Genomic DNA, 15,322 nt, shown 5'->3' with positions numbered 1-15,322 from the left:
GGCTAGGACTAGAATCAACACCTGTCTTTTTATTTTTCTCCCACATTGCCTTTTCTCATTTTTTTTCTCCCACATGTCCCCTTAGGCACTCTTTAAATTCCTTTATATTTCATTTATTTCCCCTCCATAACAAATGAATTAAAAAGTACCACTACTTTTCATACACTAATAATATTTATCGGATAATACCTTTGTTGTAAGTTAAATTTTGAGAACTTTGAAATAATATACAGTCATGGGAAAATGTATTAGACCACCCTATTTCTTCAATTCCTTGCTCATTTTATGATGGTGGTCTCATAACGTCACACTGTTAAAATAATCGGCTAAGTCATTTTTTGTCAAAATTGTTTTTTTTTTGCCTAAATCATCTCCTCATGACGCCGGCCACCTATGGTAAAATCGCCCACATCCTCAGTTGATCAGATCATGTGATTTTACCCCTTTAAGATAATGGCCTATGTCAAGTGTGTGACTTATGCAGATTTATTATGCCTAAGTCAAAATAAAATGTGACTTAGGCAATATTTTGAACATGCCTTTGTGACTTAAGCAAGATATGGTAACACTTTATTTTGAAGGTGTCTACATAAAAGTGACATGAGCGTGTCATAAACATGACAAAGATTGTGTCATGAACATTAGTAACACTTTGAAGCAACATTAATGCTCATGATACTTGTCATGTCATGTTTCTGACAGGCTTGTGTGACTCTTATGTAGACACCTTCAAAATAAAGTGTTACCATTTCTTGCTTAAGTCACAAGGCATGTTCAAAAAATTGCCTAAGTCATTTATTTCTCTTAACCCTCCTGTTGTCCTCGGGTCAAGGAAGGAAGAAGAGGGAAGGACGCAAAGGGAAGTAAAAAAGGATAGAGGAAAGAAAGAAGGATGGAGGAAGGAAAGAAGAGAGGAGGAAAAGGAGAAAGAATGGAAAGGAGAGAGAAAGGAAGGAGGATGGAGGAAAGAAAGGGGAGGAGGAGAAGAAAGGAAGGAAAAAATAAAGAAGGAAGGAGGGAGAAAAGGAGGGAGGCAGGAAGGAAAGAGGGCAGAAAGGAAAGAGGAAGGAAAGAAAGAAAGAAATAAAGGAGGGAAGGAAAGGGGGGTGAGGGAAGGGAAGAAGGAAGGAGGATAGAGGAAGGAATGGAGGCGGGAGGGATGAAAGAAGGAAGGAAGGAGGAAAGGAGAGGAAATTAGGAGGAAGGAAAGAAGAGAGAAAGGAAAGGAGATAGCGGAAGGAGGAAAGAAAAGAAGGGAAGGAGGGAGGAAAGGAAGGAAAGAAAGAAAGGAGGATAGAGGAGGAAGGAAAGAAGGAAGGAAGGAGGAAAGAAGAGAGGAAGACAGGAGGAGGGAGGAAAGAAGGAATAGTCAAAACAGATTGGGTCAATTTGACCCGGAAGGGCGACAGGAGGGTTAAGTTACATAATTTACACACAGTGTTATTATTATGCCAATTATCCATCCTTTGTTACATCCTTTTTGGGTGAAATGATCAATAAATGTCATATGTTACACTTTTGGTGAAGTTTTTTGTGTTTCCTGCAAAACTTGAAAAAAAAAAAAATGAGTCAGGCGATTATTTTAACAGGGTGACGATATTTTTTTCCATGACTGTGTGTCGCCTCCCGGTCAACAGGTGGCGCTGTGGTTGGGATGTTGTAAAAACAGACGAAGAAGAAACAGGCCGACAGAAAAAAAACAACAACGGAAGTTGATTCTCCGGGCGGAAAGCTCTCGAAAACGGTTCGTTCTTCGAAGAGGCCGTCCGATAAAAAGGTAACATAAAATATATACGCATGTGTCATAATATGTACTATTGACAGCTTTGCTTTTATTTGGAATATCTATCAATAATACCTACAGCTATTTATGTATTTGTTGGCCAGCTCACCGCTGAGCCATTGTGCTGTTAAGGACAGCAGGGCTTTGTGTAATGGCGTTTCTTCACCGTAGCACCAGATAACACTAGGGAATAACCCGAGGCAAGGCCAGGAGAGATGTTCAGACTTTAGTAATAACCCACACGGAAGAGTTAGAACATTAAATGTTTAGATAAATTGTGTAAAAATGTATGAATTAACGCTACGTAACTGGCTGCGTTAGTTAATCACACGTCAGCCATTTTGCAAAGACCAGGCCCGTTTAATTCACAGCTCGGACTACACTTTCCTGCAGGAAAAAAGGATGTGGGCACACTTAATGCTACACTGTGTTAAAATAATTTGATTACTGTAACACTGAATTTTAAAAAAAGAATGTTGTCGATGTTAATGCAATGTGTGTTTTTTGTGTTTTCTTAAGTTGGTATTCAAATGTATTAATAACCTTGCACCTGAACCTCTTCATAGATATATTCAAAGACAGAACAGTAACAGAGTAACAAGAAACACAGTGCAAGGAAACTGCAGAATTCAACACCGTAGAACCACTTTTGGACAGTCAGCTTTCTCAATTAAAGGCTGTAAAATCTGGAATACATTACCAACTGAAATAAAATCAATAACTAATCCTGAAACATTCACAAAAAACATTAAGTGTTGGCTCAAAGCAAACCAGAGCTGTACCCATTCTTAAAGTCTTATAGTCTTAAGTAGTTTTTTTTTTTTTTTCTTTCTTTTTCTCTGTTATTGTTGTATAGATTTATGATGATTTTAAACTCTAAGCTATATTTATACAGGGTTTATTTTATTTTATATATATATTTTTTTTTTCTCAGGGTAAATGTATATTGTAATTGTTTGTAATTTTATTCTATTTTGTAGATGGTGTAATTGTATATTGGATTTTTTTAGTATTGTGATTTTGTATGTAGTTGTAAAAGCCCAACTAGGGACAGGAGTCGAAAATTAGCTGAAGCTATATCTCTGTATGCGGCACATCAGATGCATGTCCTGTATCTATGCTAACTGCATTGTCCCTATCAAATAAAATAAATTCAATTCAATGTTTTCCCCATTCCCTACATTTCCCCTTTCTCTCCTTTGCTTTGAAACAGATCTTAAACAATGGTGAAGATTTTTGTAGGAAATCTGCCCCGAGAGGCAGACCAGGATGAAATCAAGGCGCTCTTTACTGAGTACGGCACAGTCACAGAGTGTGCCATCATCAAGAACTACGCCTTTGTCCACATGGATGACCGCAAGGCTGCCACCAAAGCCATCAAGAATCTGCACCTCTACAAGCTTCACGGCACGCCGATCAATGTGGAGGCCAGTCACGGGAAGAACCAGGGCTCAGTCAAGCTGCATGTAGCCAACGTAGAAAAGGGAGCTGACGACGAGCTTCGTGCTCTCTTTGAAGAGTACGGTACAGTGACAGAATGTGCTGTTGTTAAAAACTTTGCTTTTGTACACATGTCTAACTCTGACGAGGCCATGGATGCCATCAAAGGACTGGACAATACTGAATTCCAAGGTAAAAAAAAATGGCCCTTATGTAAAACAAGGAAAATGAAAGTTGTGGCTTTTTATTATAACCATAATTTGTTTTTTCTTTGTTTTTTTTGTGTGTTTAGGAAAACGCATCCATGTCCAGATTTCTAAAAGCCGCCCCAGACACGACGAACGGGACGACTACCCCCCTCCCCCCCCAGACAGGGGTGGCTATTGGCCTCCTCGCTATCCAGGAGAGAGACATGAGCCTCCTCCGCCAGGCTACATGAGAGGCCGCCTCAGCCACATTCCCCCAGGTTACCCCGCCCCTCCCCTCCCACCCCCTCCCCCCAGACGAGCTGTTTATCCTGAACGTCCCTATGAGGGTGAGAGGGACAGATATGGCGTGGTAGATTACTATGAGAAGTACAGAGCCCGCCCATATGGCATGCCCTCCTACGACGACCAACGTGCTGGCGCCCCGCCTCCTCCCCCTCCCCCCTCAGCCGTTGTCCGAGACCGTCTCATGCCCTCGTCGCTTGACCCTTATGAGCGTCGTCCCCTCCCACCTCCTCCGTCTTCATACTACGCCCGAGATCGCAGTCCCCTCAGGAGAGCACCTAGCGCGCCAATGCCCCCCGCCAGTAACGGCTACTCCTACGAGCGCTCCCGACTTTCTCCGGTATCCCGAGTCCCCGCATACGGAGTTCCTCGTGCCAGAGACCCCTACGCAGAACGCCTACCTCCGCCTCCGCCTGCACGCTACGCTTATTAAGCAAGGCCCTGGCATGTGAAGGTGAGAATAGGTCTGAGGTAGACTGGTGTTCATATGTTTGCCATTCGTCCCTGTAGAGGCAGCTTGTGACCTGTCCTGCACACTGCAGATCTTGTGGGGAAAACAAGGTTTGAAAAAGCATGCGTACGAAGTGCTAATAAACAAGTTGTCAATCCGTTGGTAATGCACATCTGTGCACTAACTTGGATTTCAGCTAACATGAGTGTTAAATGTGTGGCATAATCCGACAGTCTGTGATCTCGGGGATACAGAACTCTTCATGTAGATGATAAAGATGGAACAACGTGCTTTGTGTCAACAGCTGCAGACGGTTCATTGATGTCATTTGCTCTTTTTCCAGGATCGTCGTCCGACTGCGTCGCCGCTCGCCGCCTCCTGATGCACGTGACACTATCCTCTTCCTGTCTGTGGCTGAGCGCGTTTCGTTCCCTCTGCGACGCTCACAGGAGGAACTGAATTGTCGACGTCCACGTCTGTTTTTGTTTTTTTTATTATTTTGGGACAGATTTTACTCGTTTTTTTCCCCCCCTCTGGTTGTTTTTCATTGTGCTGTAGTATTTTTTTATACTTGACGTCTAAATTAGGCGTTTTTCTGTTTTTTTAATTTGTACTTTTACGTTTGAAAAAAATTAGTGTTGTGATGTTGTGTATGACCTTAGAAAATTAAATAATTTCAGCAGCAGTCTAGGCGACACTTGTTACTGTAGATTTAATTGAACTGAATCATGTTTGGTATCAAATCTAATCTGCACGTTGGTTCCATCATGTTACGCTTTCCCATCGAAAACCAAACTTCCATTTGGCGTTGCTGTGAAAATGTAGACTGCTAAGACGTAGGTTTAACAAATGTAGAATTAAACTGTCAATAGGACAGTTACCGCCAAGCGTCACATGTACCTGTCCATTGTCGAACTTGTTTTTAATAAACGGATTTGTGCAGTATTCCTGTTGTGCCCCAAATCATGCTCAGCGCAAGAACACCTCATCAGTGTAACCGCTTGATTCGAACACTGTGCTATCTTTTCGAAAAAATAATCCTATACTTAATGATTGCTCATTATAGATAAAATCACGCATAACAAACTTGTTAAAATCGTCACGCTGATTGAAGAAATGTATCTAGTCTTGTCTGGAAATCCACAGCTTGTCACTCAGCAGCGCACCTCTAGATTGTCCCCTTCAGTTTCATGAGTGAAACTTGCTCACATTAGAACCAGTCCAGCTGTGCTCCACCAGGTGAGGCTAGTTTACCTTGAATCTGGGGGGAGATGACATCAAAGGCTGCTGGAGACCTTCAGTCGACAGGTAAGTTGAGGGCTGTAAAATTACAGACAGCACATCCTCACAATGAACTTTGTTTAGGTAAATATCACTCATGCTATTTACTTCAAATGTTTGTAATAGTGGAAATGAACTGATCATTTTACAGGAACTGTGGTGTTTGCTAGTTACGTGTTTTTCATACATTGCCTGTACGCACAACTATCCATTCAGCTGTAAAGCTGCTCTTCAAATTTGCCAGAGTTTGCTGAGTAATAACATATATATATATACATATAGTTGACATTCTAGGCACTGCCAGCACATTAGGAATGGACTATAGTGTTCAAATTTTCTTTAAAAAAAATTGGGACTTAAGAGAGTTTTACACAGTTTTGATGGACAGAAGGAATTTATAGTACTTTCTCATTGTATTGCTTTTTTGGAATCTGACCTGCATGAATAAAATGTTTAAAACAATTCCATGGTGTCGTTGTTAACATTTAATCAGTAGGTGTAACTTTCATTCAAATGTCATTGTTACTGCTGTGTTTTCTAGTCACCTCCTGGAGGACCACCTGTCCTGCATGTTGTAGATCTCTCTGCTCCAACACAGCTGATTCAAATGATCAGCTCGTTATTGAGGAGCTTCATAATGAGCGGATCATTTGAATCAGCTGAGTTGGAGCAAGGAGAGGTCTAAAACATGGCAGGGTGATACTCCAGGAGAGGTTAAGAAACTTCACTTAACCCTTAATAGGGCACTCATTGAAATACTTGCAAATTCCAAATTTCAACCCTAGAGAATATTGGAGGATATTACATACAGCCAGAATGTGTAAAAAAAAAAAATGTAAAAAATACATACGGACCTGGGCAAGGGGGGTAATATTTTGTGATAAAAGTTTACAAGAATACGCAGATTTGAGATTTAATGTGGTGAATCTGCGGAAAAAAAATCTTAAATTTGCGACTTTTTTCTTGTTGATTTGCCACATTAATCTAGTAAATTTGCAGCTTTTTTCTGAAAATATTACCCCGCCCCCCCTTGTATTTTTATTCATACTTGGCCCTAATATGCTGTCATAGTCAAGTTCTCCTCGTACAAGTCACTGAAGAATAACTCTGTTTGTATGACTGTTTCTTGCAGATTTTTTCCCCAAATTTTTCATTTTTACATTGGAGGTCCAGGTCGATAAAGTTAATATTAGCTTAGCTTATTTAATGGTTAGCTGGAAGAAATCCATGTGGTTCTACGACCAAACAGAAAGACATGGACCCCATTTTGGCTATCCACTGAAGTTACCAAATACGGTTCTTCTCCCGATAAAGGGTTAATGCATTGCTTTAAACTGATTAATGAAAGAAACTGTGCCCGATAGATACAACAAGTCAACTGTCTGAAGACAGCTGATCACTTTTAACACCCCTGAACTGAATTTCCTGTTGAGAACTTTTCAAGTCTTAAGTCCAACGAAGCATTAGGAGGGAAAACCAGAGGACTAGCATGACCGTGTACCAAGAATTTTGAAATGACAAGAACACAGAGTATAGAAATATTGATATTATAATTCAGAAAAATTAACATTCATGCCAGAAATATACAGTTAAAAGTAAAAGTTACCACTGCACATAATGTTTAGAAAAATACATTGCTTACCATATCACAACATCAATCCGAAAATTGTGTTTGCTCATGATGTAATCTTGATAACTTGCTGATTATGGGACAAATTTGACTATAAAGACAGTGAATAAAGTTTCTACTCTGCTCATTCTACTTACAGGTTCACCACACATAGATATTGCCTTATATGGAAAGTGCACATGTTAGAAAAGCAGATTCAAGCAGACTCTGTCTCAAGCTTAAATGTCATACATATTCTTGTATTACTTGTTAAGAAACCTGATGTGAAAAACTTACTCATGTAAGCTGTTGAGCTAGCCTACGTAAGCTGGACCTAAAATATTGTACATTTTGCAAGATTTTCTTTTTAACTTTGAACCAACCAGTGTCTGAATAATGAAACATTATTACACATCAGTTCCAGGTGCTTCCTGATTCTATCTGGTGGCTGAATAAATAGTATTAGTTTCCACTTCTCTCTCTGATGCTGGCTGGTAGTTTCTTTTCGTTCTTGAATGGAAAGTCACAGCTGCATAGTTCAGCTCATCTGAGTCCTGATGCTGTAAAATAAAAAATAAAAATATATATATACATCATATATATAATATATATCAGTTAATATCATTAACTGTCATTTAAAGTGATAGTAGCACCTGCTGAAATACGCAAATGTTAAATGTAAAACTTCACCTGTGTCTGCTGTGCGTTCTGCTCTTCAACATGAGCTAAATGACAGAAACAGAGCATCAGGTCAGTATGTTCACACTTCAAAAAAAGGATGTAAAAATACAATAAAACTAAGTATAATTACCTTTCTGCAGTTTTTTATTTTTAACAGCCAGACAAATGCTGATCACAATGAAGAAAACAGTCAGACCGCCCAGGATCACACTCGGCATATTAGTTATTCCCACAACCACTTCTACAAAAAAGATTAGATTTCAAACAACTTTGTGACAAATTTTAAAAAATCATCAAAACTAAATGTTAAATATCCAACCAAAGGGTCATAATAATCAAAACAGAGACTAAACATTACAACAATCTTACCTTGAACCTCTAAATATTTGGCATCTTTAATAAGAGGTTTTTTATAGCCGATGTAATATCCACAGAAATACAGTCCAGAGTCAGATGAATTCACTTGTTTGATTTTGAGAAAAACAGTAGAGATGTTGGAGCTCATTTCAAACTTTCCATTTTCAAATCCATCACAGTATGTAGCAGGCTTATAAGACTCGAACATATGGGAGACACAGTGCGGCAGGGACCTCTTGACCACTCTGAACCAGTATATCTGAGTAACAGAGCTCGAGAAGTTGGAGCACAGCAGAGTGACTTCTTCACCAGACCGGACCTCCACAGTCTGAGACTCAGAACCTGAGACGGAAATCAAACCTGAAACAAACAAAAGAGACATTTAAAGATTTAATTACAATGAAAAAAAAAGAAACTGGAACACTTTTAAATAAGTTAATAGTTTAAATTCTGATGACCAACATTATGAAATGCAGGTAAGACTGATTCAGTGGCAGCACTCACAGAAGCAGCAGAGAAGTAAAGCTGTCATCAAGGCAAAGTTGTTCATGGTGCATGTGACTGAAACTGCAATGAGCTGTGTTCGCTCCTTTAATGGTTCAAATTCTGCTTTAAACGTAAAGAGGCGGGGTAACTAAGTAATCTGGTGACTTCATCATACATATTTAATCAGTCACTTTTGTTCACAGTTTAATGTTCTCAGTGTCATGTGTTTCTTCTGCAAACTGTTTGCATCAGTGCTAACTGAAATAAGTCACTGATTAGTTTTAAATATATTTTATGTTTTATATATATTAGAATAGCTGAACAAATGCCGTAGCGTTCTCATTGAATGTTATAACATTCTGCACAATGACAAAGTCCAAAACAAAAATGAGATATAGACAAAAAATATCACCACTATAATTGTTATTAATTGTGTTTTGTGGCTTTCACCTACATTGTGAAAGTAACAGTACAAAATAGCCTGCTGCTCAAAGCCAGGCGCTCCTCCTCCTCCTCCTCCTCTTCCTCCTCCTCCTTCTCCTCCTGCCCCATCTAGTGTTGGGAAGTTCAAGTCTTTTTACTGACTCGGATCACTGACTCTCGATGGCAAATTGAACAATTCTTTTTTTTTTTTTTTTTAAGTAATTTCATTCATTTTAACTCGTGCTGTAACCACAGCCCTGTGGCCGAGCCTCTGCAGCTGTCACATGAAAAATAAACAGAAGACCGATCGTGAACGAATCACTGTGCTTACTGCTCAGCCAACAGCCCTGTGATTGAGCCTCTACAGCTGTCACAAACGAACGAGAGACTCAAACATGAGTTGAGTTGTTCTGTTTCCTGTCCTGACTGAGCTTATGCAGCTGCCATGTGACGAGACAATGTACTGCGTGAAAATGAACGAATCATGAATCATGACTTCAATAGCACTTTTGCTTCACACGATATCTGACAAGCTAACCAACTGTTTTGACAAGCTACTGAATCTGTACTTTACAATCTACAAGAGTTTGCAAGAGAACTGAAAAACAACTGGGGTCTGTGAGGCGGAGTAGTGAGAGAGTTACCATCCGTGTCCGACGTGAGGACGTTTAATGTCCCCGACAACCACTGTAGTCTCATTTAGCCACTTGTTAGCAACCGCCTGACACGTAAAAACTTGACAAATTTCACAAATGGGGGTATTTACTAACGTATTTTATGTCGTACAGCAAAACGCAAACATCTCTTTAGCTTGTGTTACCACAAACCTTGTTTCAGGCATCTTACCAAAAACCCATTCAAGATCCTCACTGAGTTTGAGAGGATAGACAGGGTTTAAGAACTCATTCCTCTGGTGCCCTATGCCCCCCGCCACTAACGGTTTCTCCCACGAGCACTCCTGACTTTCTCCGGTGTCCCGAGTCCCCGCATACGGAGTTCCACGTGCCAGAGACCCCTACGCAGAATGTCTGCCCTGCCTCCGCGCTACGCTTATTAAGCAAGGCCCTGGCATGTGAAGGTGAGAATAGGTCTGAGGTAGACTGGTGTTCATATGTTTGCCATTCGTCCCTGTAGAGGCAGCTTGTGACCTGTCCTGCACACTGCAGATCTTGTGGGGAAAACAAGGTTTGAAAAAGCATGCAAAGTTGGATTTCAGCTAACATGAGTGTTAAATGTGTGGTATAATCCAACAGTCTGGCTGCGTTCAGACTGCAGGAGAATCTGATTCAAATCAGATTCCTACTCAAATCCGATTTTTAGGGCTGACTGTCCACACTGTTTTTAGCAAGTGTCCAAATCGGATATGGCTCTGTTCAGACTGGGCCACATTATTGACTGATCTGACAGGTTTCGTCAGGCGTCAGAGCGTCAGACGTCATATAATTGCGACAGCGACAAGAACAACAACAACAAACATGATGGAGGCAGGTCACCTCAGTATATTGGCCTTATCACTGTCCAGTAGAGGTGCAGAACATCTCAGACGCACCAGGGGAGAAACCGGGCGGATGGACGCCCCCGTCGGACCCGCATGAGTCGTGGCTGCTGGTCGACACCTCGTCTCCGCGCTGCCTGCGCTACGCCGCGTAGAGTGACGTCACGGACAGTCAGAACCGATCTGAGTGTTTGGAGCGGTTCAGACTGAGATGCATCTGTCCAAATGCGATCTGAAACTACCTCCCGAAGGTGGTTTCGATCCGGTCTGCAAAAATCGGATTTCATGTCATTTGTGACTGTTCAGACTTCAAAAGAGCCATCCAGTTCCAATCTGGATGGGCTAAAAATCTGATTTTGGCTGGCAGTCTGAACAAGGCCTCTGTGATCTCCGGGATACAGAACTCAGATGGAACAAACTTTTTTGGAATCTGACCTGCATGAATAAAATGTTTACAACAACAACATGGTGTCCCTGTTAACATTTAACCAGTAGGTGTAACTTCATTCAGATGTCATCATTATTACTGCTTTAATTCAGTGTTTTCCAGTATACCCAGAATACAACTTGTCCTGCATGTTGTAGAGCTCTCTCTGCTCCAACACAGCTGATTCAAATGATCAGCTCGTTATTGAGAAGCTTCATAATGAGCGGATCATTTGAATCAGCTGTGTTGGAGCAGGGACGATCTAAAATATGGGACACTTTGTACTCCAGGGGTACATCCCATGTCCCTCATTTTATGTCTCCTCTATCCTCGCTTGAACTGGAAGTTCGTTCACGTGCGCCATCTTTACGACCATCGCAAAGCTCTTATTTGTGCTCGGAGGATAGAGGATAGAGGAGGGATATCGGAGGAGCCATAAGCGAGGATACATGAGAGCATCGTATGGAAGTCTTTTAGCGGTGGCCCCGCCCCCTGACTTATTGAAATGACGCAGCAGCTGATCGGATTGATCTTATACATCGCAACATCACTGTAGTTTCAAACCGGAGTGAAGACAGATCACAGATTAAACTCAAGTGTGTCACCACAAGTTTTATATTTTATTTATATGATTCACCATGTAGTTAAAATCTGTTTTATTGTGGCTCTGAACAAGACCACAAACATATTTCTACATTTATAATAAATTAAAAGAAAGATCGCTCTCGAAGCTTTTTTCCCTTTCGTGATCTGTTATTTCCTCCATTCAGATTTATTATGGATATTAAAGTAAAAAAACAAACAAACAGTAGAGAGTCTGTCCAGCAGCAAGAAACACTTTTACATCGTTTGTCATTTCCATCAGTCCCACGTGAGGCTGATCATTACTGAATGCAGGTTTGGTCTGAGTGACGTCATTTACATTATAGCTTAATCATATAACCTAATAAAACACAACACAATCATGTTCTGGGATATTAAATAATGAATCTATCACCCGGATCGTCTACTACGACGGCTTATTAGGGCCAAGAATGAAAAAAATAAATAAATATGGACCCAGGGGAGAGGGGCCCAGCCACCATGGCACGCGTAAAAACGCTTAACATGAGGTGATGGTACTACATCACCACATTTCATTCGTTTCTACCCGTGGGATATCTCCGCTTTTCCATGACTCACTCTGTTTTGGGTGTTTTATCAGAGCGATTGTTTAGGAGTGTTTCGACTGCGCGCTCCCCTCCAGCCTGTCGGTACAAAGAGTGCTGTCTTTTCGACCCTACTCTGCTCCTTGTTGACAGTTACAGATCACTTTAACACCCCTGAACTGTGATTTCCCTTTGAGAACTTTTCAAGTAAGTCCAAAGTATCATTAGGAGTGTATTAAGAATTTAGAATTTTGTGAATAATAAAAATGGTAAAAAGTTCCTAAAAATGTTCCGATTTGAAAGCGTCTCAGAATTCAGCACTCCTGTTAGATCCGTATGTAGAAGCAAACAAGACAGAATGTGTAAAATAAACAACAAGAACACAGAGTATTGAAATATTGTTTTTTTATTCATAAAAATGAACATTTATGCCATAAGTATACAGAGTTAGCCAATTTGAGGTAAAGTGTGGGCTTTACTTACAAAAGTAAGTCAACACTGCACATAATGTTTAGAAAAATATGTTGCTTACCATATCACAAAGTCAATGCGAAAATTATGTTTGCTCATGATGTAATCTTGATAACTTACTGATGATGGGTTAAATTTGACAATCAAGACAGTGAATACAATTTATACTGTGCTCATTCTACTAACAGGTTCACCACACATCACCTTATATGGCAAATGCATATGTTAAAAAAAAGCAGATTCAAGCAGACTGTATCAAGCTTAAATATCATACATATTATTGTATTACTTGTTAAGAAACTTGATGTGAGAAACTGACACATAAGCACTTGAGCTTGCCTACATAAACTGGACCTAAACTATACCTTGTCATTCATTCTGGTGCATGTGAGATGAATCTGGAGCAGTCTGTGCATAACATTTAACTTGGTAACTCTGTACCATTTGCTCCTTCCAAAGCAGAAAAATGCATACAACAACTCTCCTCTGCTCTCCTCCACATCAAAAATGCATCATATCACAAACATATATAGACTGATCCATGACTGCTCGACAGATGACAGTAAACCACTGTTCAGTTTTCTCTGTCTTTGTTCCAACCGCACTGTGCTTCTCTTCATGTCAGTCAAGTGAAGTGTTGCTAATTTTAAATAACAAGATACTTCACCACACGTTTTGTGGTTGAAAAGACAGCTTCAACAACTTGAAACTGAACTGTTGCAAACCTCCATCAAAGTCTCCCCAAACTAAAAATAGAATCTTTTTTTACTGGCTACTCAAACATCAAGCGTGTTATAATTTTGCCTACAGATGGAAATGCGTACAAGAATACGAAATCTGCTTTAAATATAATATTGTACGTTTTGCAGGATTTTCTTCGTATCAGTTTCAGGTGCTTCCTAAGTCTATCTAGTGGCCGAATAAATAGTATTAGTTTCCACTTCTCTCTCTGATGCTGGCTGGTAGTTTCTTTTTGTTTTTGAATGAAAAGTCACAGCTGCGTAGTTCAGCTCACCTGAGTCCTGATTCTGTCAAAAAACAAAAAAAATTCATCATTAACTGTCAAGTGATTGTAGCACCTGCTGAAATCCACAAATGTTAAATGTAAACCTTCACCTGTGTCTGCTGTGCGTTCTGCTCTTCAACATGAGCTAAATGACAGAAACAGAGCATCAGGTCAGTATGTTCACACTTCAAAAAAAGGATGTAAAAATACAATAAAACTCAGTATAATTACCTTTCTGCAGGTTTTTGTTTTTAACAGCCAGAAAAATGCTGATCACAATGAAGAAAACAGTCAGACCGCCCAGGATCACACTCGGCAGATAGGTTATACCGTCAAACACGTCTACAAAAAAATAAAAGTAATGATTAGACTTTAAACTACTGTGTGACAAATTAACCCATTGACGCCTGAAACGCCTGTAAAACCTCAGGGCGATTTTAAAATCAGCCCCTTAAACCTGAAGTTTTTCTTGAAATTCATCAGAAGTGTCAACGCTTCTACTAAATAATAGATTTTTCAGCCTCTGTAGCAGATAGAAATGAAATTCAAAAAGTATTTCAGAGCTTATACAAATACTACAAAACGACGTATCCGCTTTCCAGGCTTCAATGGGTTAAAAGAATCATCGAAATTAAATATTAATCAAAATTGAGACTAAACTTTACAACAATCTTACCTTGTACATCAAGAAATGTGGCATGCACAATAGCTTGTTTATTATTATTGTTGATGTAATATCCACAGAAATACAGTCCAGCGTCAGATGAATTCACTTGTTTGATTGTGAGAAAAAAGGTAGCAGTGTTGAACGTCATTTCAAACTTTCCATTTTCAAATCCATCACAGTATGTAGCAGGCTTAAGAGACTTGAACATATAGGAGACACAGTGCAGCCGGGATCTCTTGACCACTCTGAACCAGACTATCTGAGTGGCAGTGGTTGAAAAGTTGGAGCACAGCAGAGTGACTTCTTCACCAGACCGGACCTCCACAGTCTGAGACTCAGAACCTGAGACGGAAATCAAACCTGAAACAAACAACACAGACATTCAAAGATTTACTTACAATGAAAGAAAGGGAAGTTGAACATTTCCTTTAAACAAACTTTTAAATAAGTGAATTATTTTGGTTCTGATGACCAACATCTAGTTGAAATAAAATATAGTTGAGACTGATTCAGTGGCAGCACTCACAGAAGCAGCAGAGAAGTAAAGCTGTCATCAAGGCAAAGTCGTTCATGGTGCGTGTGGCCGAAACTGCAATGAGATGTGTTCGCTTCTTTGATGGTTTTAAGGCTGCTCTAAATACAAATAGGCGGGGTCTTTGACATAAAGACAGAATAATGGGTTATGTTCTCACAAGTGTCAGACTTCTGCTTTTGTTCATCAGATCTTAGTGGTTTACTGAGCAGAGGCTGGTCATGTGTTTGTTCTGCACAAATTGTTTGCATCAAATCCAACTGAATTTAGTCATTGACTTTTTTTGAAACACATTTTATGTTTTTATATCTATTAGAATAGCCATTTCCCACAGCATGCTTTAGTGTGTTGTATATAATATATCATAGTTCTATGGATTGCCAACATTATTGAAATTTAAAGGGCAGACAGACTGTGGTTTTAAGTCACGCAAAGAGAGCGAATGCATTAACGTTCTCATTAAATATAATAATGTTCTGCAAAATTACAGTCACCAAAACAAAAGTGAGATACAGATAAAAAGTATCACCACTTCAATTAATATTTGTGGCTACATTGTGAGAGTAACACAGTA

The 15,322-nt window shown here is 39.8% G+C and overlaps 3 protein-coding genes across 3 annotated transcripts; 1 reads left to right on the top strand and 2 right to left on the bottom strand.

The window, feature by feature from the left end:
* The first annotated feature begins 1,663 nt into the window (after positions 1 to 1,663).
* On the top strand, positions 1,664 to 5,908 carry rbm4.3 (RNA binding motif protein 4.3). The gene is made up of 4 exons (XM_059355394.1): positions 1,664 to 1,777; positions 2,997 to 3,415; positions 3,516 to 4,168; positions 4,509 to 5,908. Exons 2-3 carry the CDS (start codon positions 3,007 to 3,009, stop codon positions 4,145 to 4,147), a joined length of 1,041 nt encoding a protein of 346 aa, XP_059211377.1. The 5' UTR covers positions 1,664 to 1,777; positions 2,997 to 3,006; the 3' UTR covers positions 4,148 to 4,168; positions 4,509 to 5,908.
* A 788-nt stretch (positions 5,909 to 6,696) lies between these two features.
* On the bottom strand, positions 6,697 to 9,992 carry LOC131989246 (uncharacterized). Its single transcript, XM_059354435.1, has 5 exons — positions 9,941 to 9,992; positions 8,106 to 8,453; positions 7,867 to 7,977; positions 7,746 to 7,780; positions 6,697 to 7,615 (listed from the first exon to the last, which is right to left on the bottom strand). Exons 1-5 carry the CDS (start codon positions 9,990 to 9,992, stop codon positions 7,493 to 7,495), a joined length of 669 nt encoding a protein of 222 aa, XP_059210418.1. The 3' UTR covers positions 6,697 to 7,492.
* A 3,083-nt stretch (positions 9,993 to 13,075) lies between these two features.
* LOC131989870 (uncharacterized) lies at positions 13,076 to 14,788 on the bottom strand. Its single transcript, XM_059355219.1, has 5 exons — positions 14,743 to 14,788; positions 14,226 to 14,576; positions 13,781 to 13,891; positions 13,660 to 13,694; positions 13,076 to 13,571 (listed from the first exon to the last, which is right to left on the bottom strand). The coding sequence occupies exons 1-5, from the start codon at positions 14,786 to 14,788 to the stop codon at positions 13,449 to 13,451; spliced, it is 666 nt and encodes a 221-aa protein (XP_059211202.1). The 3' UTR covers positions 13,076 to 13,448.
* Between the last annotated feature and the right edge of the window lie 534 nt (positions 14,789 to 15,322).

This window comes from Centropristis striata, chromosome 17 (assembly GCF_030273125.1).
Source record: "Centropristis striata isolate RG_2023a ecotype Rhode Island chromosome 17, C.striata_1.0, whole genome shotgun sequence".
Taxonomy (NCBI): domain Eukaryota; kingdom Metazoa; phylum Chordata; class Actinopteri; order Perciformes; family Serranidae; genus Centropristis; species Centropristis striata.
Note: the sequence above shows the minus strand (reverse complement) of the source record. Positions and strands in the feature narration are given on the sequence as shown.